The sequence below is a fragment of the Saimiri boliviensis genome, chromosome X (assembly GCF_048565385.1).
Source record: "Saimiri boliviensis isolate mSaiBol1 chromosome X, mSaiBol1.pri, whole genome shotgun sequence".
Classification (NCBI taxonomy): domain Eukaryota; kingdom Metazoa; phylum Chordata; class Mammalia; order Primates; family Cebidae; genus Saimiri; species Saimiri boliviensis.
The window spans coordinates 59,511,440-59,531,373 of NC_133470.1; the positions used below are offsets into that span (position 1 = coordinate 59,511,440).

Below are 19,934 nucleotides of genomic sequence, written 5' to 3' on the forward strand. Positions count from 1 at the left end.
GTCTTAATCTATTACTCAATGAATGTAATCTCCATTTGGTCACAGCCTAATCTTTTTGGCTTAGGGGCTGGGGAGAGGAGGCACCTTCTATCTAGGGTTGGGTGAGACACAACCTTGAGGGGCCATCATGGGAAGATGGGAGGAAGTGGGTTGTTGGTGGGAGGATGAATGACCTGCGGCAACGAAGGACCGCGGGAGGCCCCCGGGAGAGCAGCCTCCTCAGGGGACGTCAGGAGGCCAGGCACGCGGTGCAGGATTGCGCTGTAGCTCCACCTTGTGGCCACCCGCCTCTGTCATCGCCGTGACGTATTTGCTGAATGCCACCTGTTTTCCGTGCCGCCTGGGGACTCGTGTCCTTGACTCAGGACTCCGAGGGCAAGGTCCGATTTCCACAAGTTTTCGCTCCTCTGGGCTGCACGCAGGGTCCGATTTCCGGCCCAGCCTTCCCTTCGAGGAGCAAGTTCTCCAATGCGTTTGCGGCTCGGGAGTCCCTGGGCTCCGCGGCTGAGTTGGCCAGTGCGGAGCTGACCGAGGATGAAGTCTGGTAGAAGCAGGGAGGGGCTAAGGCAAAAACGGAGAAAAGAGGGGGCTCTGTGGTAACCACACAGTCTTCCGCCACACCCAAATTCGACCTAGTTCGTATCTTCACCCGGAGAGAAGTCGAACTAAGGAGATGGCCAGGTCGGGAGGTCCGGTTCTCGGTTCCTTCTGTCTCGCTAGACTGGGACCTGGGGCAGCACTGGCACCCCGGGACAGGACCCGCTCCCCGACCCTCGGTTGCCCAGCAGCTGCGGGAACTACAATTCCCAGTGAGCCCCTGGCCATTTCCGGTCTCCTGCCGGACGGAGGCGAGTTTGAATCCGTGTTCCCGCCCCCTTCTCCCGGGCCCACCCCTTCCCTTTTTGGCCGCCCCGCCCCCTCCGTGCGCATCCCTGCACATTTGGGCTCCGGAGGCCGGCCGCGCCCACGTACCTGGCCTGCAGCTGGCGCGGTGGGCGGGGGTGCCAGCGTGCAACGAGCGGGGAGGCTGGAGGCCCGCAAGGAGCGAACGCCGCAATCAGTGCTCAGGTCCTGGTCTTCCTGGTGGTCCACGCCGCTGTGTACCTGGCAGGTCTCTCCCACACTCGGCCTTTTTGAGCTGCGTTTCCTTACTTTTCCCGGTTCCGGAGCCATCCCGCTCTGTCAGGCTGGCTACCAGCTTTAGCTCTAGGGCCCCCAGTCTGCCCGATACTGCCAGGCTGTCACCTCTCAGCATGTACCTCCTCCCCCATCCCTACTTTTCTGTCCCTTCCCATTCTCCCAGCCTCGCAGCCTCTTCCTCCCCTCACTGCCCAACCTTACCCTGAAGACCTCCAGCATCTCCATCCCTGCATCCCCAGGCTCTCGCCTCTCACACTCTCAGCTGCGGTCCTCTAGCCTGAGCGTCCGGGCCCCCAACCTAAACGCCGGCACCTAGCCCCAGCCTCTAACCCCTTACTCCTAGCTCCTAGCCTTGGGTATGCAGCCCTGAGCCTGTCACCGGAAATCCTCACTCTCTTCCCAGGAGAACTGGACAGCTATAGCGGCTTAACCTCTATGAGGCCCTGGGCTGCAGACTGACACTGACAAAAACTTAAGGGCGGAGGACCCGGGGGAGCTGCTCATTGGGGTTCGGATGTAGTTGCTCTTCGTTATTTTTAGCTGCTGACTCACAGCTCCTGGCATCCGGGTTTGGGGCTAGCAGGCTGGGCTAGGGGGCTATTAATAGAGCAGAAGCACAGCCCCGACCCAGTTCGGTTTGGAAGCACAGAGAGCAAGAAGCATCCCCTGCCACCATGCCCTGTAGAGATGTTGTGGAGTGAGCAGTGGCTGGGCCAGATGCTTTCTGGCTGCCGGTTACCTCACCCTGGTATCTCTACCTTGAAACTCTTGAGGGAAAGCCCACGAGGAGACTCCTGGGCACGGCTCTCCCCTAAGCTTGCCATGGCTTGGGGCTCTGCCACAATCAAGCTTTTGTTGTACTAGCCGAGAGGGAAGAGATGTGTCCCAAGTGGAAAGATTGTTTTGGTCATGGCCTTGGCCTGCCTGGGCCCACTCCTGGGCCAGAATGCTAGGTTGCTAGAAGGAAAAGCTGTGGATTTCTGGTCCCCCACAGCCTTCATAAGGTTGGAGTGCTTCAGCATGGTCCTAACACAGGGGGCACAGAGCTGCGGATCCCCAAACCAGACACAGAGCTCAGAAGCTGCCATATTCTGTGTTTACCACACCGCCACCCCACCATTCTTTTTATTTCTTTACATTTTCTTGGGCTCTGTCCCTACTCGCAGGGATTCACAGACCTCATGATCTCTCCCTTGTCTGTAGAGAAACCAAATTCATGAAAGCAACTGAAAACTTGTCCCCAATGAGGTATGAATGATCCTTTATATATTGTCATTCCCATGGGACCTTTTTATTTTAATGGGCGAACGTAAGAGTTTCCTAATGTATACATTGAGAATCGTGGGGAAATCTTGATGGACTGATCAAAATTATTCCCACGCAAGCTCGATTTGCTAGAATTCCCATTGACTAAGGGTGCACACCCACGACAGTGCTCCTCCCCTCCTTGCAAATCAGAAACTTCCGCCTTCAGTCTCCAGCCCCCAGATGAAACCACATTTGGGGCAAGAGTGATCGTTTCACCACACACAATACGGAGGTCTCCAGTGAAGCTCTGTTTTCAAGAATGAGCCCAGCCTATCAGACAACAGCGGACCGCGCGGTCCCAGCCCGGTCTATTTGCTGAAGGAGCAGGAGAGGCGGTGAAAGGAGAGAAATAGTCTCTCTGCTTGAAAATCCCTTCCTGAAGTCCTCCATCGCCTGGTCGCCTAGCAACCAGAGCCGCCTGCCGCCGGCGTGGGGCTGCTTTTGGTCCGTAGGGGGCGACTGTCTTCCTGGGGTCTCAGGCTGGAGCCCTAGCAGTTGGGAGGGAGGTTCCCTAGTAAAGTGTCACACTGTCTCAGCGTGGCTGACCTCCTCCCAGCCTTGTCAACCCAGTCCAGTCTGAGCGGCAGGGAGCCTACGGAATGAGGAGAAGCTCACTATGAATCTGAAGGGATTTTGCTCACAATCATTAAAAAATCAAGAGAGAGGAAGGGTGGGAGGAAGGGAGGAAGGAACCTGTTAAAGGGGACAGGGCATAAAAGGGGGTGAGGGAGGATGGGGCCTGAGGAGGGTAGTTTGACCCTCTCCATTCAGTTCAGGCTTATCAATGCTTATTTTTCAATCAGAACAGTTCAGAGGTTGAAAGGAGTTGAGCAATCTCTGTTGACAAACTGTTGTGCATATAAAAGACTAAGCTCCTGGGTAACCAGCCTAGCCTAGATTTGGTCATTAAGGAAGATATTCATTCATTCATTCGACCGTAATTAACACTAACCCACTATGTACCACACGGTGTACCAAGTGTTCTACATTTAATCCTCACAAGAACACTGTGATTATTTCCTTTTCATAGATCACAATACCGAGTCTCACAGAGGTTAAGTAATGTCCAAACTCACAAAAATAATGACTAGATTGGGTCTGATTGAGCAATCACTATGTGCCAGGTTTAGGAGTACAGAAAACAATACATTTCCTTTTTCTGCCTAATGAACAGTTAGTCACCTTTTGGGACCAAACTGAAAATACCATTTCCTTTGTGAAACTTTTCTTACGTCCCCTTCTCTCCAACAAGTAGACTTGATAACTTGCTTTTCTATACACCCTTCTGAAATAACACATTTCACAGGTATGGTCATGACCTGCTTCCATATTTCCATTTCTCTCATTTTGAGCATCTTGGTGGCAGGGTCTGTGTTCATCTCCAATTGGATATCTAATAAACATCCCAAACTCAACATGTTCATTTCTGAACAGCTGGCCTTTTCCCCAAAAAATTACCTCTCCTAAAACTGTCCTCGTCTCAGTTGATGGCAATTTCACATTTCCAGTTGTCCAGGCAAAACATCCTTGGAACCACACCTCGTATCCAGTCTGTCAGCAAATACCGTCAGCTCTCCCTTCAAAATACACCCAGAATCCAACCACTTGTCATCATGGTGGTCATCATGCTACCACGCTGGTCCAAGGCACAACCACCTCTCAGCTGCATCACTTCAGCAGCTGCCTGACTAGTCTCACTGCTTCCACCCTTGCCCCTGTGGCCTATTCTCCGCAAAGAAGCTATACCGATCCTGCTAAACCCCAGTCACGTCATGCCAGTTCTCTGCACAAAACCCTCCAATGGTACTCCATCTCTCTGAGAGTAAAGCCAAAATCTTTACAATGGTCTACAAGATCCTCCACAATCTAGTCCCGTATTAAATCTCTGATCTCATCTCCTGGCATTCTCCCCCTCCCTTACTCTATTAAAGCCACTTGATTCACCTTGCTGTTCCTTGAGCAAGCCAGGTGCACTCCTTACTAGGACACTTTGCACTCCTTACCCAGGAACTTTGCACTGTCTTCCCCATGCTAGGTTTACTCTTCTGCATGGGTCACTTCCTCACCTTCCTCAATTCTTTGCTCAAATGCCACGTTCTCATTGAAGCCTACCCTGACCAACCTATTTAAGATTCCCTCTATTTTAATTTCCAGCTTACAGTAAATACAGGGAACAGTAGTCCTCCTTCATCCATGGAGAATATGTTCCAAAACCCCCAGTGGATGCCTGAAACAGCAGATAGTACCAAATCCTATATATATTATATTTTTCTGAAGTGATAACCAAGATGGCTACTAAGTGATTTATAGGCGGGTAGTGTATGCAGTGTGGATACACTGGACAAAGGGATGATTCACATCCTGGGTGGGATGGAGCAGGACAGCACAAGATTTTATTACATAACAGCATACGATTTAAAACTTATGAATTGTTTATTTCTGGAATTTTCCATGTAATATTTTCAGACTGCAGTTGACCATGGGTAACTGAAACAATGGAGAGTGAAAACCGTGAATAAGAGGGGGAGTCCTGTATAAAGGAATGAGATAATGACACCATGAAGAAAAAGACAAATCCAAAAGAATTGACTGGTACTCTTCGAAAACTCATTGTAGTTAATTTTTTTACAAAAGAGGGAAGACTTCCAGTTATGGACCCAGTTAGAATGGACATACTTCTCCCTATTCCTCAGACTAAGTACAGGTAAAACTCTGGACACTATGTATAAGACAAACATAAGAAGACAGTGAAAGAAGAGGAAGGGGGCAGACTACAAACCCCAGTGACCTGAACTCAAGGTGATGAGTTCCCTGAGTTTTCTTGTTGCCTCAAATATTCCAGACCAGGTACTGGAGAAGCCAGCGGGCTGGAAATGCCAGTGGACACAGACCAAAAAAAAAAAAAAAAAAAAAAAAGCAAACGCCAATAACTGGCATGTTCTCTCTAGCCATAAGCCCAGGAAATGGACAATTTAGCCAGACAGAAAACTCTTGGATAAGAACCACCCACTGCAACCACACCCCACAGAAAAAAGACTGCAGCTGCACCCAAGCCAGCAAAGGTCAAGTGGAGAACCCAGCTTTTCACTCTGGCCAGGCTCCCCCATACTCTCTGGGGTAGTGTCAGAGAAGGCTGAGTAGAGAGCCTAAACTTCCATCCCAGTGAGATGACAAGACCCCCTTCCTGTTGGGTGGTATCAGTGTCAGAGGAGGCCTGGAGGTGAGTAAGGACTTTCACCACAACATTTAATGAGGTTGCTAGCCTCCCTCTCCCCTCCCCAAATCTCTCCATCTCCTGACTGTGGTGTTAGTGGAAGCCCACCTGGGGAACAGTAAAAAGGTACTTCTGCCCCTTCCACCTTGGGAAGCAACAGTGGAGGCCTAGTAGGGAGCTGGAATTTTCATCTCTGCACAGTAGAAAGGAGCCCCCACCTCACATATCAACCAAGGTCAAGGAGGGAACTAGAACTTGAACCTCTACCTGGCAGTAACCAGGCAGTGGCCCTTTGCTCTGACGAAAATGGTGTCAGAAGAAGCCTACCAAAAACAAAAGACTTAAATGAAGTCCAGAGTCTCATACTATAATATCCAAAAATTCCCAGGATGCAATAAAAATCACTCCATATCTAAGCCCAGCACCTATAGTCCCAGTTACTCAGGAGGCTGAGTTGGGAGAATCACTTGAGCCCAGGTTACCCTGGGCCACATAGTGAGACCCTGTGTCTTAAAAAATATATATTAAAAAAACACGCATTATACCAAGAACCAGGAGACCCTCAACTTGAACAAGAAAGAATCAAGATGACAGATTTCAACTATCTGACAAAGATTCTAAAGTGACCAACATAAAAAAAAAAAAAAAAATGCTTCTGTGAGCAATTACAAACAAGGTTAAAACAAATGAATAAAAATAGCAAGTTTTTCAAAGAAAAGGAAATGAGATATAATGAAGGTTCAAATACCATTTTAGAATAAACTATAATAACCAAACTAAAACCTCAATGCATGGGCTCAAAAGGAGAGTGGAGGGGACAGAGGAAACAATCAGTGAACATAAAGATAGAACATTAGAAATCACCCAATCTGAACAACAGTGAGAAAATAATATACTTAAAAAGAAATGAACAGAGCTGGGTTCAGTGGCTCACGCCTGTAATCCTAGCACTTTGGGAGGCTGAGGTGGGCAGATCACTTGAGCCCAGAAGTTCAAGACCAGCCTGGGCAACATGGTGAAACGCTGTCTCTACTAAAAATTCAAAAATTAGCTGGATGTGGAGGTGCACACCTGTAGTCCCATCTACTTGGGAGGCTGAGGTAGAGGAATCATCTGAGCCTGGGAGATCAGAGCTGCAGTAAGCTGTGATTGTGCTACTGCACCCTAGTTTTGGCAACAGAATGAAACCCAGTCTCCAAGAAAAAAAAATGAACAGAGCCTCAGGGATGCTTGGGACTATAACAAAGGACTTAACATTTAGGTAATTGGAGATGTGGAAGAAGAAGAGAAAGAGCATGGGGCTAAAAAAAAATTACTCAAGAAATAATGGCTGAAAATTTGGCAAAAGGCATAAACAAATAGGTTCAAGAAGTCGAACAAACCCCAAATAGGGTAAATCCAAATTCACCCCAAGACACATCATAATCAAACTTCTGAAAACTAAAGATGGGAAACTTGAAAGAAGCAAGAGAGAAAGAACACCTTACCTACAGAGGAAAGGATTTCAAATGTGGCCAGGTACAGTGGCTAACACCTGTAATCTCAATACTTTGGGAGGCCAAGGCAGGAGGATTACCATAGGCCAGAAGTTTGAGACCAGTGGGCAACATAGTGAGACCACGTCTCTACTAAATATAAAAAATATTAACCAGGCATGGTGTGCGCCTGTTGTCCCACCTACTCAGGAGCCTGCTTTGGAGGCTGAGGCAAGAGAATCACTTTGAGCCCAGGAGATTTAAAGCTGCAGTGAACTATGGTCACACCATGGTACTCTAGCATGCAATATCTGGTGAAAATAACCTTCAGAAATGAGGGAGAAATCAAGACATTCTCAGACAAAGGAAAGCTAAGAGAATTTGTCACCAGCAGACAAAGAATGGCTAAAGGAAGTTATAAAAACTTACAGATGAATAATGGAACCATTTACATGTAATGAAACTTACATGTAAATGGTTCAGAAAAAGGTACAGATAGATAGACAGACAGACAGACAGACAGACAGACAGACAGATAGATAGATAGATAGATAGATAGATAGATAGATAGAGCATTAGCTGGACATAGGGGCACACAGCTGTGGTCCCAGCCACTTGTGAGACTGAGGTGTGGATCACTTGAGCCTGGGACTTTGAGGTTGCAGTGAGTCAGGATCATGCCACTGCACTCTAGCCTGAGTGAGTGAGCAAGACCTACTCTCCAAAAAATATAGATAGATGGATAGATAGATAGAGCAAATATAATGAAACAAGTCAAAACAAGTCAAATTGTTGACTTGATAAGGAAGGCATACAGTGGTGTCCATTGTACTATTGCTCCAATATTTTTCTATGTTTCTAAATTTTCGTTTTCAAAAATGTTGGAGAGGATGTGTGGAGGATAGATATGTGATAAAGCAAGCATAGCACAATGCTAATGAGAATCCTAGGTGGTGGGTAATTGGGTGTTCACTGTAAAATTCTTTGAATTTTTCTGTATGTTTGAAAACTTTCATATTAAACTGTGGGAATAAAAAACTTGAAAAAAAGTCACAACTTGGTGTCTTCCCCTAGCATTCCAAATCCATCTTTACTGTGCTCTACTTTTTCTTTTTTTCCCACAGCACTTATCACCGTATACACAGCAGGTCTTTGAATAATGTTTTCTTCAACATCATTTTGTTATAACATTGATGGTGGGGGGGGAAACGATTCCTGGCCAGGGCCACTGTTTGTGTGGAGTTTGCACTCTCCCCATTTATGTGTGGGTTTTCTCCGGGTACTCCAGGGTACTGTGCTTCCTCCCACATCCCAGTGCACATTAGGTGAATTGGCTTGTCTAAATAGTCCCAGTGTGAGTGAGTGTGGGTGTGTATGTGAGCGCACCCTGTGATAGAATGACATCCTGTCCAGGATTGGTTCCTGCCTTGTACCCTGAGCTGCTATGATAGGCTCTGGCCACCCTTGACCCTGAACTGAAATAAGCAGATTGAAAAATGAATGAATGGATGGATGGATGGATGGATACAAATTATTGTAAAATAAAAAGTTGTAAAGTAGTTGATAATCATACACAGGCACAATAAACTATGAGGTAGGAAAGTGCTCCTTGAGCCCACCATATTTGTGTTTGGTTTTAAACTGCATGGTTCAAAATTTTCATTTTGCATATATTTATTCCTTGATTGAACCCACCACCACTTCCAATGCTGTCACTCACTGATTCACCAAAAATTGGGTAAATACTTACTTGTTTTCATTAATCTTTCTATATGTATGCATAGCTCATATTTATTTCAATGTTTAATATTAGAAGTGTTTCAGGTCTTTATTTAGAAGGTTGTGATGTTTTTGTGATCAGAAATATGCCGGAGGAACTTAGCTCTTGTTTATATTAATTAGCCTTTGGTAAAGTTGGTCTTTTTATACATCGTTTTGCTTGAAGTCACGGTTTCCAAGGACCTACCAGTGATGTTAAATGAGGACTTACTGTACTACATAATTCGCTTGTTTATTGTGTATATTTTTGTCTGTGTCCTCTCACTAAGAGGTAAGCTCCCCAAGGGCAGGGATTTGTTGTTTGTTCTGTTTTGTTTGTTGCTATATCCCCAAATCCTACAACAGTATCTGGCACATAGCAAGCATTCCATGAATATTTGTTGAATTAAGAATGAATCTCTGGGCCAGGCACGGTGGCTCATGCCTGTAATCCCAGCACTTTGGGAGGTTGGGATCATTTGAGGTCAGGAGTTCGAGACCAGCCTGGCCAACATGATAAAACCCCGTCTCTACTAGATATACAAAAATTAGCCGTTGTGGTGGCACGTGCATGTAATCCCAGCTACTTGGGAGGCTGAGGCAGGAGAATCACTTGAGCCCAGGAGGCAAGGGCTGCAGTGAGCTGAGATCGCTCCATTGCACTCCAGTCTGGGCAATGGAATGAGACCCTGTCTAAAAAAAAAAAAAAAAAAAAAAAAAAAATCTCTTAGGGCCGGGTGAGGTGGCTCACGCTTGTAATCCCAGCACTTTGGGTGGCCAAGGTGGTGGATCACTTGAGGTTAGGAGTTCAAGATCAGCCTGGCCAAGATGATGAAACCTCATCTCTACTAAAAAAATTACAAAAATTAGCCGGGTGTGGTGGCAGGAGCCTGTAGTCGTAGCTACTCGGGACGCTGAGGCAGGAGAATCATTTGAACCCGGAAAGCTGAGGTTGCAGCAAGCCAAGATCACACCACTGCACTTCAGCCTGGGTGGCAGAATGAGAATTCATTAAAAAAAAAAAATTCTGTATCCTTAATACCTAGGTCAAGGTCTTGCACAGAGTAGGTGCTCAATGAATATTTGCTGAATTGAACTGAGATGTAAATTCCGCAGGAGAACTTAGAATAGACCTGTCGTACTAGAGTGGTTCACAGCATGGACTCTGGAGTCAAATAATCAGGATTTGCATCCTGATTCTGTCACTTCCAGCTGTGTTACCTAGCTGTGTTAACATCTCTGAGCCTCAATTTCTCATTGGTAAAATAAAGATAATAATAGCACCAGCTTGGTAGGATTTGAGTTTGCATGTTATCCACTTAGGACTTTGTAAAGACTCAATAATTGGTAGCTAAAAACAAAACAAGAACTGCAAAAAAGATAGTCTTTCTTGTACGTCATCCTTCCTCCATTTCCCCAACAAGCTGAGCCAGGAGAGGGTAAGGAGACATCCTTGGACAAGTATTCCTAAGCTCTATTCCAGACCCACAGAAGGGTTTCTCCCACTTCAAATCCCTTCTTACCTTTTCACCTGTCCTGGACTCTTGTCTTGATATCCTGAAGTTCCTTCCCCCATCACAACCATGCAGGGGTGGAGTGGAGGAAATAGGGGTTTGTGGGCCAGGGACAAGGACTTAAGCTTTCTGTTAATCCCTGTTCTAGGGTTGAGTCCCTTACTGGTGATGGTAGAAGGTCAAGTGTGAGGTCACAGTAATTTCAGGGCCTAGAGATTGAGAGAACAATAGTCTTGTGGAGGAGGCATTGACAGGACAGTGGGCCTCATATGCGGCCTTCTTCCTTGGTCCCCTGTAAGGGAAAGCACCTCCCTCAACCTGCTCCAACGTCCCTTCTGTCCATTCTGCTGCCTTGTCTTTACTTCTGGTAGCCCCAGCTCAGAGCAAGCCTGGGGACCCATTGAGCATCTCCCTGCAACTCCCTCTTGGAAGTGGGGTGGGGTGGAGTGGGTAGAGGACTGGCTAAAATTGGGGATATAAGGGCACAAGATAGGGTGCCTGAGCTCTCTGGTGGCCCACGTCCTCTCCCTCCACCCTAGGGCCGACAGTTCCCCAAAGATCGGGGGAGCTGGGGCTGAGCCTGGGGGCGCCACTGCCTCTGTTCCTTTAAGGAGCCGCTGTTTAGCATTCCTGCCGCTGCCGCTGCCGCTGCCTGCCTCTGCGCGCTGATTGGCTGGAATCTACTGAGAAGGGAGCCAGGGAGAGATGCTCTTGACTCCACTCAGATCCATCCTGGGGACCAGAGCAGAAGCGGTCCTCGCAGCACCCAGTCTCTGCTTGGGCTCCCGCTTCTTCTTTGCCGCTGGGCCTCGGCCCAGGAGCCACGACGGGCGACACGGAGCCGCCAGTGCTGGAGGGGGAGCCGTGGGTGCGGGGCAGCGTGGGGGCTGAGGCCCCGGGACGCCCGCCCGGCCCCAGGCCCCGCTCCGCCCGGGCGCCCCCACGGGTGCCCCCCCCTTCTTGGTCCGAGCAGTGTGAGTGTGCCCGGGAGCCCGGCGGCGGCGGCGGCGGTGGCAGCGGCGTGGAAACCGGCGTGGGCTGGGGGGTCCGAGCCGCGGGGGGCAGTGCCATGCACAAGCACCAGCACTGCTGTAAGTGCCCCGAGTGCTATGAGGTGACCCGCCTGGCAGCCCTGCGGCGTCTCGAGCCTCCGGGCTACGGGGACTGGCAGGTCCCCGACCCCTATGGGCCAGGTGGGGGCAACGGGGCCAGCGCGGGCTATGGGGGCTACAGCTCCCAGACCTTGCCCTCGCAGGCGGGGGCCACCCCCACCCCTCGCACCAAGGCCAAGCTCATCCCCACCGGCCGGGATGTGGGGCCGGTGCCTCCTAAGCCGGTCCCGGGCAAGAGCACCCCCAAACTCAACGGCAGCGGCCCCAGTTGGTGGCCCGAGTGCACCTGTACCAATCGGGACTGGTATGAGCAGGTATGGACCAGCGGAGGTGGGAGCGGTGGGGCAACCCAGGAGGGCTGGGGAGTGGGGGCCTAGGGGACCGGAGTGCAGTAGGGGTCGCTGGGGCTCCAAGCCTGTGGACCCCGAGCCCTAGCATTGCAGCTGGGCAAAGAGAGGCGGTGGGAAATACGTGGTTCCCTGAGTATGTCTGTTTGGGGGTCTCCATTAGAAGGGGATTGGGAGGAGCCGTGTGTGTCAGGGGGTAAAGGCATGGCGGAGAAGCACATTTTCCTGTGTGGGGGAATTGGGTTTGTCTCAGTGTGGGGGTTTGGCAATGTCTCTGTGTCTGGCAGGGGGCGGGAGGTTCTGCGGGGGCTGTGTGTGGTGTGTGTCTGCACAGGAGGGGAGGAGGGGGCATGGTGCTCTGCGTAGGGGGGACATATGTGTGTGTATGTATGTTGGGTGTGTGGAGGAAGGCCATGGAGCTGCTGTGAATCCGTGTGGAGGAGCCCATGTGCCCAGCTTGCTGAGCTTCATCCCTCGATGCCATGAGTCCCTCTCCATCCCAGTCCCTTTGTGTGTGGATGTGCACATGGACATGTGGAGATGTCTCTCTAAATGTGGAGACGTCTCTGTAGAGGAGGCTGCAGGGGTGGCTGTGTTTGTGTGTGTGGCTGCATGTATATGTGTGTGAGCATGTGGCTGCAAATGTGCACGCGTGTGTCTGGTGTGTGTGTGTGTGTGTGTGTGTGTGTGTGTGTGTGTGTGTCTGTGTCTGTGTCTGGTTAGAGGCGCTTGACAGGCAAGGGAGGGGAGGGGAAGGAGGCGAGAGACACGTCCCAAGCAAGGCTGAGAGGCTGCTGAGAAGGACGGACTCTTTTGTCCAAGCAGCTCTGAAGTGTGTGTGCTGGGGTTGTGGGGGGGATTTGAAGGAACTGAAGCAAGCTTCCTGGCTCTAGAGCAGGCATGGTGCCTGGACCTGGCAAGGGGCAGCTGCCCTGGTGCAGGGACTGGCCCCAGTGGGGCATGTCTCCCTTGGGTACCTCCAGATGTGAGAGAGCTTAGCCCCCCAGCCCTGACTTGGCACAGCTTGGGAGCCCCTGGGTGCTGGGCACAACTCCGGCTTCCACTCCCAGCCTAAACTGCCAGCTTAGAAAATGGAAGGAGCATCTGTGGCAGAAGCAGCAAAATGGAGGCTGGGCTGGCAGAGCCAGGTCCCTGGCACGCAAGGCGGAGGGCCTGTCTAGTTATCCGGCTCTGCAGCTCCCAGGGTGGGGAGAGAGGAAGAGGAGGCTTTTGCTGTCGAGGGCAGGTGATGACTGCCCCAAGCTGGTGACCGTTCTGGCTGCCTCTGTCCTCTGGGGATAGGATGTGCTCTCACTCAGAGGCAAAGGTGGGGACTTCCTAGGGAGAACAGCCGTCGGTTCTGGCTTTCTGTCTGTCCACACTTACTGCTTCCCCACATCCCTTGCCTTGGCCTCTTGCCCTCTCCAGCGAGTCCCTCTCTCTCCTTTGCCCTCCCTGTCCCGGAGGCCTTTCCCTTGCAAACACCCTCTTATGCTTGTCCTGCCTGGTTGGGAGACAGGTGCCAATCCCAGGCTGCGCCAGTTGGCCAAGGTTTCTTTGCCAGGGCTGATCCCTGGATGGCTCCTGGGCCTGAGAGCAAGGTCCCTGAGTAGGGGTGGGGTGGCGGCTAGAGGGTGGACCACTGGGAACTGGAAGCCTCTAGGTGCCGGTTGGGCTGGGCTTGAGGCATGGCTTGTCACATGTGGGAACATATGGTACACCGAATGCACACAAGAGCCACATGGGTGTCCTTTTGCTTGTGTGTCTGTTGCATGGTACTTAAGGCAGGTGTGTTGGTTTTGGGTCTCTAAAGAGCCTTCAGTTCTTCCTCCTGGGGTCACAGACCAGGGTAAGGTTGCAGCTGGAGTCCTCCCACCAACTCCCAGAGCTGCAGGGCCGGCCCAGAAATGATGGAGGTATGATGAGCTAGTCCTCTCCCCCTCTCCTCCTCTCTGCTGCTTGAAGCCAAAGCTGTGTGTGGTGGAGGTGGGATGGGGGGAGCAGAACAGGACATGGAGGAGCCCCAACCCTGGTTTCCAGCTCCCCCTTCTGAGGAGGAGGCCAGAGGTAAGGGAAGGGACAGCATAGCCAGAGAAAGGTGGAGGAGGGGTGCCAGGATACCTGAGGAGGTAGGCAAGAGGGCTTCTCCATTCTTGGAGATGAGAGTGGGAGCCAGCAAGCAGGTGCTACTTGTCTGTCCAGAATCACATTTTCACTTGACAAAGGGACACACACATGTCCTGTCTGGGAGCCCATCTCTGTGGGTTAGTCAAATCACCCCTGTGTTTCTGACCCCTTCCCTTGCCTCTTCTCTCATGGATACTGCATATTGAAGACCATGGACTCTGCTGCCAGTCAGTCTGTGGGTCACTGACTTCTCCCTCATGGGGAGTCTTGTCCACCCCGCTCCAGTCCCACCCTTGGCTTTGGCTCTGACTCCTGACCAGATCCCACCCTCGCCCTTTCTGCTGGGAAACACAAAGGGCTCAAGACCAAAAGTCCCTTGGTAGAAAATGGATTAGGACTTTGACTGCTTCTGCCTATTTGAGGAACTGGGTTCCTGGAGTCCAAGAAGGAGGTGTAGAGTGAAGATTCATGAGGTGCTCTAAAGGGGGGCAACTGTCCTTTTTCCCATGAGCTCTGTTGGGGGACAGGGATGAGTGATCAAAGCATCAGTGGCCCTAAGAGCGTACAGTAATGAAAAGAACACCTAGAGATCCCATTGCTCTGCCACTAACTCCCAGTGTGCCCTTAGGCACATCCCATGTCCTCTCTGGGCCTCAGTGTCACCTTCTGTCACATGAAGGGGGTTGGACAAGATGATGTCTGCTGTGCTTTCAGTTTGGACACAGTGGGAATCTATGATCCCCAAGTCAGAGAGAACTGTGGTTCAGAAGGGGAGGCCACTGGGTATCCCCTATGGACACTGGGTGTGGCATGGTTTGCCCTCCATGCTCCATCTCTGCCATCCCCCTTAGGCCAACCCTGCACCCCTCCTAGTGAACCCTGATGCCCTGAAGCCCAGCCTCTTGGTGAGTGCACCACTGGCTGGCTTAGTCTCAGACAATTGATCTGGGCTGAGTGAGCGGCTGGGTTTGCCCTGATATGGTTGGAAGCAAAGCAGGGGTGGGTGGGGGGGGGGGTGAGTGGGGAGCGGCCTCTTCCAGATCAGCCTGTCCTCATCTGTGGCCAAGAGGTGACCTGGGGTGTACTTGGGCTCCTGTACTCTGTGGGAGTAGGGGAGGAGGCAGGTTGACCAAGGGGCAGATGGCTGGGAGGGCAGAGGGCACTAAGAGAACTGCCTGTGTCTCCCTCTAGGTGAATGGCAGCGATGGCATGTTCAAATATGAGGAAATTGTACTTGAGCGGGTGAGTCTGCCAGTGGGGAGAGGCAGAAAGGGGAGGAGAGGGTTGGAGCCAGGAGAGGGGAGACACCTGAATCATGGTTTCAAGACCCATGGGGGGACTTGCATTAAGAGAATGGAGAAACAGTGGCCCTCAGAGGCCGCTTTGATGCATCAATCAATCAACCACTAACAAATAATTGACCTTGTTCACTGAGGCCTGGGGAACTGGGAAGGGGACGGGTTTCCTGGAATGGTTAGCAGAGCCTGGTTTTCTGACAAATGTGCCCAGCCTGCCATGACCCCTTCTGAGGCCTGGAGGACTAGCTCTGGGACATAAGGGGAGATAAGGTACCCGGAACTCTCCTTTGAGCCTTCAGAGTGAACAGACTGTGCCTTTCCACCCACTTCTGCAGGGCAACTCTGGCCTGGGCTTCAGTATCGCAGGTGGCATCGACAATCCTCATGTCCCTGATGACCCTGGCATCTTTATTACCAAGATTATCCCTGGTGGAGCAGCTGCCATGGATGGGAGGCTGGGGTGAGATGGCCTGGAAGCAGGGTTGTGGGTGGCAGGGACAGGTTAGAGATGAGAGGAGGGAGGAGGGCTGGCCTGGCAGGATGACCCTTCCATCAGATCTGAGAGGGGAGGGGACAGAGAAGGGGAGGACAGAAAAGTGGGAAGAAGTGGGAGAGGGGTTGGGAGGGCACAGTGTCATGCCTCTTGGGCTTCCCCCGCAGGGTGAATGACTGTGTGCTGCGGGTGAATGAGGTGGACGTGTCGGAGGTGGTGCACAGCCGGGCGGTGGAGGCGCTGAAGGAGGCAGGCCCTGTGGTGCGATTGGTGGTGCGGAGGCGACAGCCCCCACCTGAGACCATCATGGAGGTCAATCTGCTCAAAGGGCCCAAAGGTGCGGCCCTCCAGGTTCCTGTGCTCTAGTCGGAGCCCTAGGCCCCAGATCCCATCAGCCCCCCATAGGGAATTGGAAGGGAATGGCCTTGCTCCTTGCCTGACTTCCCCCTGTTCCAACTCACGGCCTGCTTTTTAGACCTCAGGCCTCACCCTTACTCATCTCGGGATGGCAGCTTAGCATTTGGGATTCCCCGGGGGAGCTCCTGTGGGGCCAGTGTGTTGGCTGGGGGAGGGGGCTTAGATTTGGGATCAACAACACTTTAACCTCTCCTTGTGGTCCTCTCCCACCCCCTGCTGGCTCCCGCTTAGGCCTGGGTTTCAGCATTGCTGGGGGCATTGGCAACCAGCACATCCCAGGAGACAACAGCATCTACATCACCAAGATCATTGAGGGGGGTGCTGCTCAGAAGGATGGACGCCTACAGATCGGGGACCGGCTGCTGGCGGTGAGACAGACTTCACGGGGATGCCCAAATTGTAGGGTAGGGAGGAGGAGCTCCAGCACCCCTCACTCCGCCTAAACCTCACTCAGGGATGAGGCATCATGGGGGAATTTCAAGAGTTATCATCTGTGTTGTGTTTGCCCAGACTCAAAGACCCTACTTCTTTCTGTGGCCGGGGTCCCCTCACTTGCCCTATCCCCTGCCTCCTGCCTCTGCTCCTCACAGCACTATACTTGGGCCTCTGTTAGCACTGTTGAATTTCACTGAAAGGGCATCCCTCAGATTCCCTGGAAGTCCCAGCCTGAGGCTTTTCCTCTTCTAGGTGAACAACACCAATCTGCAGGATGTGAGGCACGAGGAAGCTGTGGCCTCACTGAAGAACACATCTGATATGGTATATTTGAAGGTGGCCAAGCCAGGCAGTCTCCACCTCAATGACATGTACGCTCCCCCGGACTACGCCAGCAGTACGTACTCATCAGCCCCTGTCCCTGAACTAAAGCTCTGTCCCCTGGTTTCTGGAGGGGAAGAAGTTCATATCCCTTGTTAAGGGAGAGCAAGCAGCTTTGCTCAGTGGTGGCATCGTAGCAGCCCATAAAGTTTATCTGAGCGCCATTATTGCTAATTGAAAACTTTGCTCGGTACCCCACCATGAAGACCTGCCATAGAGTTAGTATTGGCAATTTTTGACAATTTCTACAGAGAGTGAATTTTAAAAAGAGGAGAGAGAGAAGCTGCAGAGGATAGTGCTCAAAGCTGAGTCCAAATCCCAGCTCTGTCCCTTCGAGCTGGGTGCCCTTGGACAAGTCCCTTTCACCGGTCTTTTGTTTCCTCTTTGGCAAAAGGGAGTTAACGATGTATGTGCTGCCTTCCTCATAGGACTGCTGCAAGGATCAAATGAGATCATGGACGAGAAAGCCCTTGGAAAACTGTATTAGGCTATAGAGATGTGAGGGATTATTATTAGTCACACTTCTAGTCATGCCTTTCTTTGTAGACTGCCTTGACTTCAGCTCTTTCTAAGACTCACAGGAGTGAGCCAAGGATTTAGAAAGGGACTGCGGAGGAGGAACCCTGGGTGGCGGGTGGATGGAGTGGGGAGGTGCGGCCTGAGGAATCAGCATCCCTCGGTCTCTTTTGCACCTGAATGGAGGTGTGGGGGGAAGTCCTAGGAGGGGTTTGGGGAACCTGCCTGGAGCAGTCTCTGAACTTTTCTCTCCCTTTCTCGATTCCAGCTTTTACTGCCTTGGCTGACAACCACATAAGCCATAATTCCAGCCTGGGTTATCTCGGGGCTGTGGAGAGCAAGGTCAGCTACCCTGCTCCTCCTCAGGTTCCCCCGACCCGCTACTCTCCTATTCCCAGGCATATGCTGGCTGAGGAGGACTTCACCAGGTAAGACCCCCCCCCCCCCAAAGCCCCATTCAATCTACCCGGGAGTGGGGGAGGGGAGGAATCCGTTGCTGGCCGGCCACAGCCTTCCTTGTAGTATGGCAAAGAGGATAAGGCCCTCATCACTCCCGGTTTTGGGATCCGAGGCCCTCTCTCAGGCCTTAGGGACCTAGAGAGGGACAGAGGTGGCTGCAGAGACAAGTTCTACCATCAGGGGGAGTGCCAAGTGAGTGGCCCCGGTCCAAAAGTGCAGATAAAGGATGGGGTGGAGCGTTTAGGGGGCTGAGGAGGTGAGGGCAGCAGAGTTTCCTGCCCTGAGATAGTTGCAGCCCTCTGTGCTGCAACCATTTCAAATGAGGAAAGAGAGCAGTTCAGTCAGTGGGGTTGGCGGAACTCTGACCGGCCTGGTGGCCTCGCCGGCAACTGCCCCGCCCCACTGGCGGCGGCGGCGGCGGCTGCGCGGGGCCTGGAACTGGTCGGGCCGGCCGGGGTTCCGGGGGACAGGTTTGCAGGGTGGGGCCTCGGAGGCTGGCGGGCAGGCAGCAGTGGAGCCGGAAGGGTAGGCGGCCGGGGGAGAGTCAGAGGAGCTATGGAGAGGGCCGTCAAGTTCTCGGGCTCCGGCTTGGCCATGGGCTTGGGCTCCGCCTCGGCCTCGGCCTGGAGGAGGGCTTCGCAGAGGTGGGCCTGGCCGCTCCGCTCCCTGCGGCCCGGAGGGGATGCCAGGTAGGAGTGGAGGACTAGGAGCAAGAGCATCCGGGACTCAGGGAGGAAGCCTCACCCCTGAGACTGGGAGCAGAAAGGAGGACTCTTGCTTGGGGCTTTCGGCTTCTCCGAGTAAAGATGCTTGTAACAAGTGAAGGCAATGGGCCGGGAACGTGCGCTGGGAGTTGGGCTGATGACACTGTGACCTTTTACGGAGGGCTTCCTTAGATGTGGTTAGTTTTGCTCGCATTTTTCATGTACTTGTCTGCTCTCTTCAGTTCGGCTTCTAAACTCCTTTTGGGGACCTGGGGTCCCCCTAAGAGCCCAAGCGCTGCAAGCCCCTGTGGCTACATAGTTTTAGCTGCTGATTAAATATGTTGTTAGGGCAGCACGTAGGAGGGGTCATAGCTGATGGGCGGAATTTTGAGACTGCAGAAGAGTATCTGTGAAGTAAGTGTGCACATCAACCCCAGGGTGACAGCACACCCCTAACTGCTTCCTATTCTTGTGGCCCAGGGTCCATTACACAGGTTGGTAGGATAGCAGAATATGGGAAGGAAGAGGACCAGTGAGTGGGCTCTGAGATTTGGTCTCTGGAGTTCAGGGCAGGGATTTGTTGACCTGAGAGAGTAGGGGACTGTCCACTGGGAAGTTGACTGCAAGCCCTCAGGAAGAAGGGAGAGAAGAGGAACTGAAACTTGGCACCTGACAGAACAGCAGCCAAGCAGGTTTCAGGAGACAAAGGGAGGCTCAGGGTATCATACATAGGGAACCACGTCCTTACTCCCTACGGCAAGTATGGACCTTGTTCCAGGCTGGCCCTCAAAGTACAACAGCTCATGTCTACCTAGTCCTGACTCCTCCACTCCTTTCCCACCAGAGAGCCTCGCAAGATCATCCTGCACAAAGGCTCCACAGGCCTGGGCTTCAACATCGTAGGAGGAGAGGATGGAGAAGGCATTTTTGTCTCCTTCATCCTGGCAGGAGGCCCAGCTGACCTGAGTGGGGAGCTGCGCAGGGGAGACCGGATCTTATCGGTGAGGAGACAAAGGAGAGGTGGGAGTATGGGAACTGTGCCAGTCTAAAATGGAGACTGGGAGTCCTTCCTCCGAGGAATGCTTCTTGAGATGAGGCGACGGCTAAGGACTGGAGAAAACTTACCTTGTTTTTATAGATATCCTGAGTGAGTGACAGGGTCCAGGACCAGACTGATCTTTGCGGAGGAAAGGAATGCCTCTTAGATCTTAACGCAGGTTGGCATTCGACCTTTAG

At 51.9% G+C, this 19,934-nt stretch overlaps 1 protein-coding gene, 1 long non-coding RNA gene and 1 other non-coding gene across 12 annotated transcripts in view; 2 read left to right on the top strand and 1 right to left on the bottom strand.

Moving 5' to 3' along the window:
• Positions 1–219: 219 nt before the first annotated feature.
• LOC104650099 (uncharacterized) lies at positions 220–1,661 on the bottom strand. Its single transcript, XR_012515580.1, has 2 exons — positions 973–1,661; positions 220–561 (listed from the first exon to the last, which is right to left on the bottom strand). It is a non-coding gene; the product is annotated as an uncharacterized LOC104650099 (long non-coding RNA).
• Positions 1,662–11,112: 9,451 nt separating this feature from the next.
• Positions 11,113–19,934, top strand: part of DLG3 (discs large MAGUK scaffold protein 3) — a 59,084-nt gene continuing 50,262 nt past the window's right edge. For 2 of the 10 annotated variants that reach the window (XM_074392073.1, XM_074392075.1), the window contains exons 1-8: positions 11,409–11,835; positions 15,187–15,237; positions 15,629–15,753; positions 15,954–16,123; positions 16,435–16,571; positions 16,891–17,035; positions 17,804–17,963; positions 19,543–19,699. In XM_074392073.1, coding sequence (XP_074248174.1) covers positions 11,479–11,835; positions 15,187–15,237; positions 15,629–15,753; positions 15,954–16,123; positions 16,435–16,571; positions 16,891–17,035; positions 17,804–17,963; positions 19,543–19,699 — 1,302 coding nt within the window. In that variant the 5' untranslated portion in view covers positions 11,409–11,478. Of the gene's footprint in view, positions 11,836–13,537; positions 14,901–15,186; positions 15,238–15,628; positions 15,754–15,953; positions 16,124–16,434; positions 16,572–16,890; positions 17,036–17,803; positions 17,964–18,062; positions 18,684–19,542; positions 19,700–19,934 lie in introns of those variants that run through there. The other 8 variants (XM_074392074.1, XM_010330907.3, XM_039475466.2 and 5 more) reach the window with 7 other exon arrangements.
• LOC120366638 (U4 spliceosomal RNA) lies at positions 17,131–17,273 on the top strand. Its single transcript, XR_005581226.1, has one exon. It is a non-coding gene; the product is annotated as a U4 spliceosomal RNA (small nuclear RNA).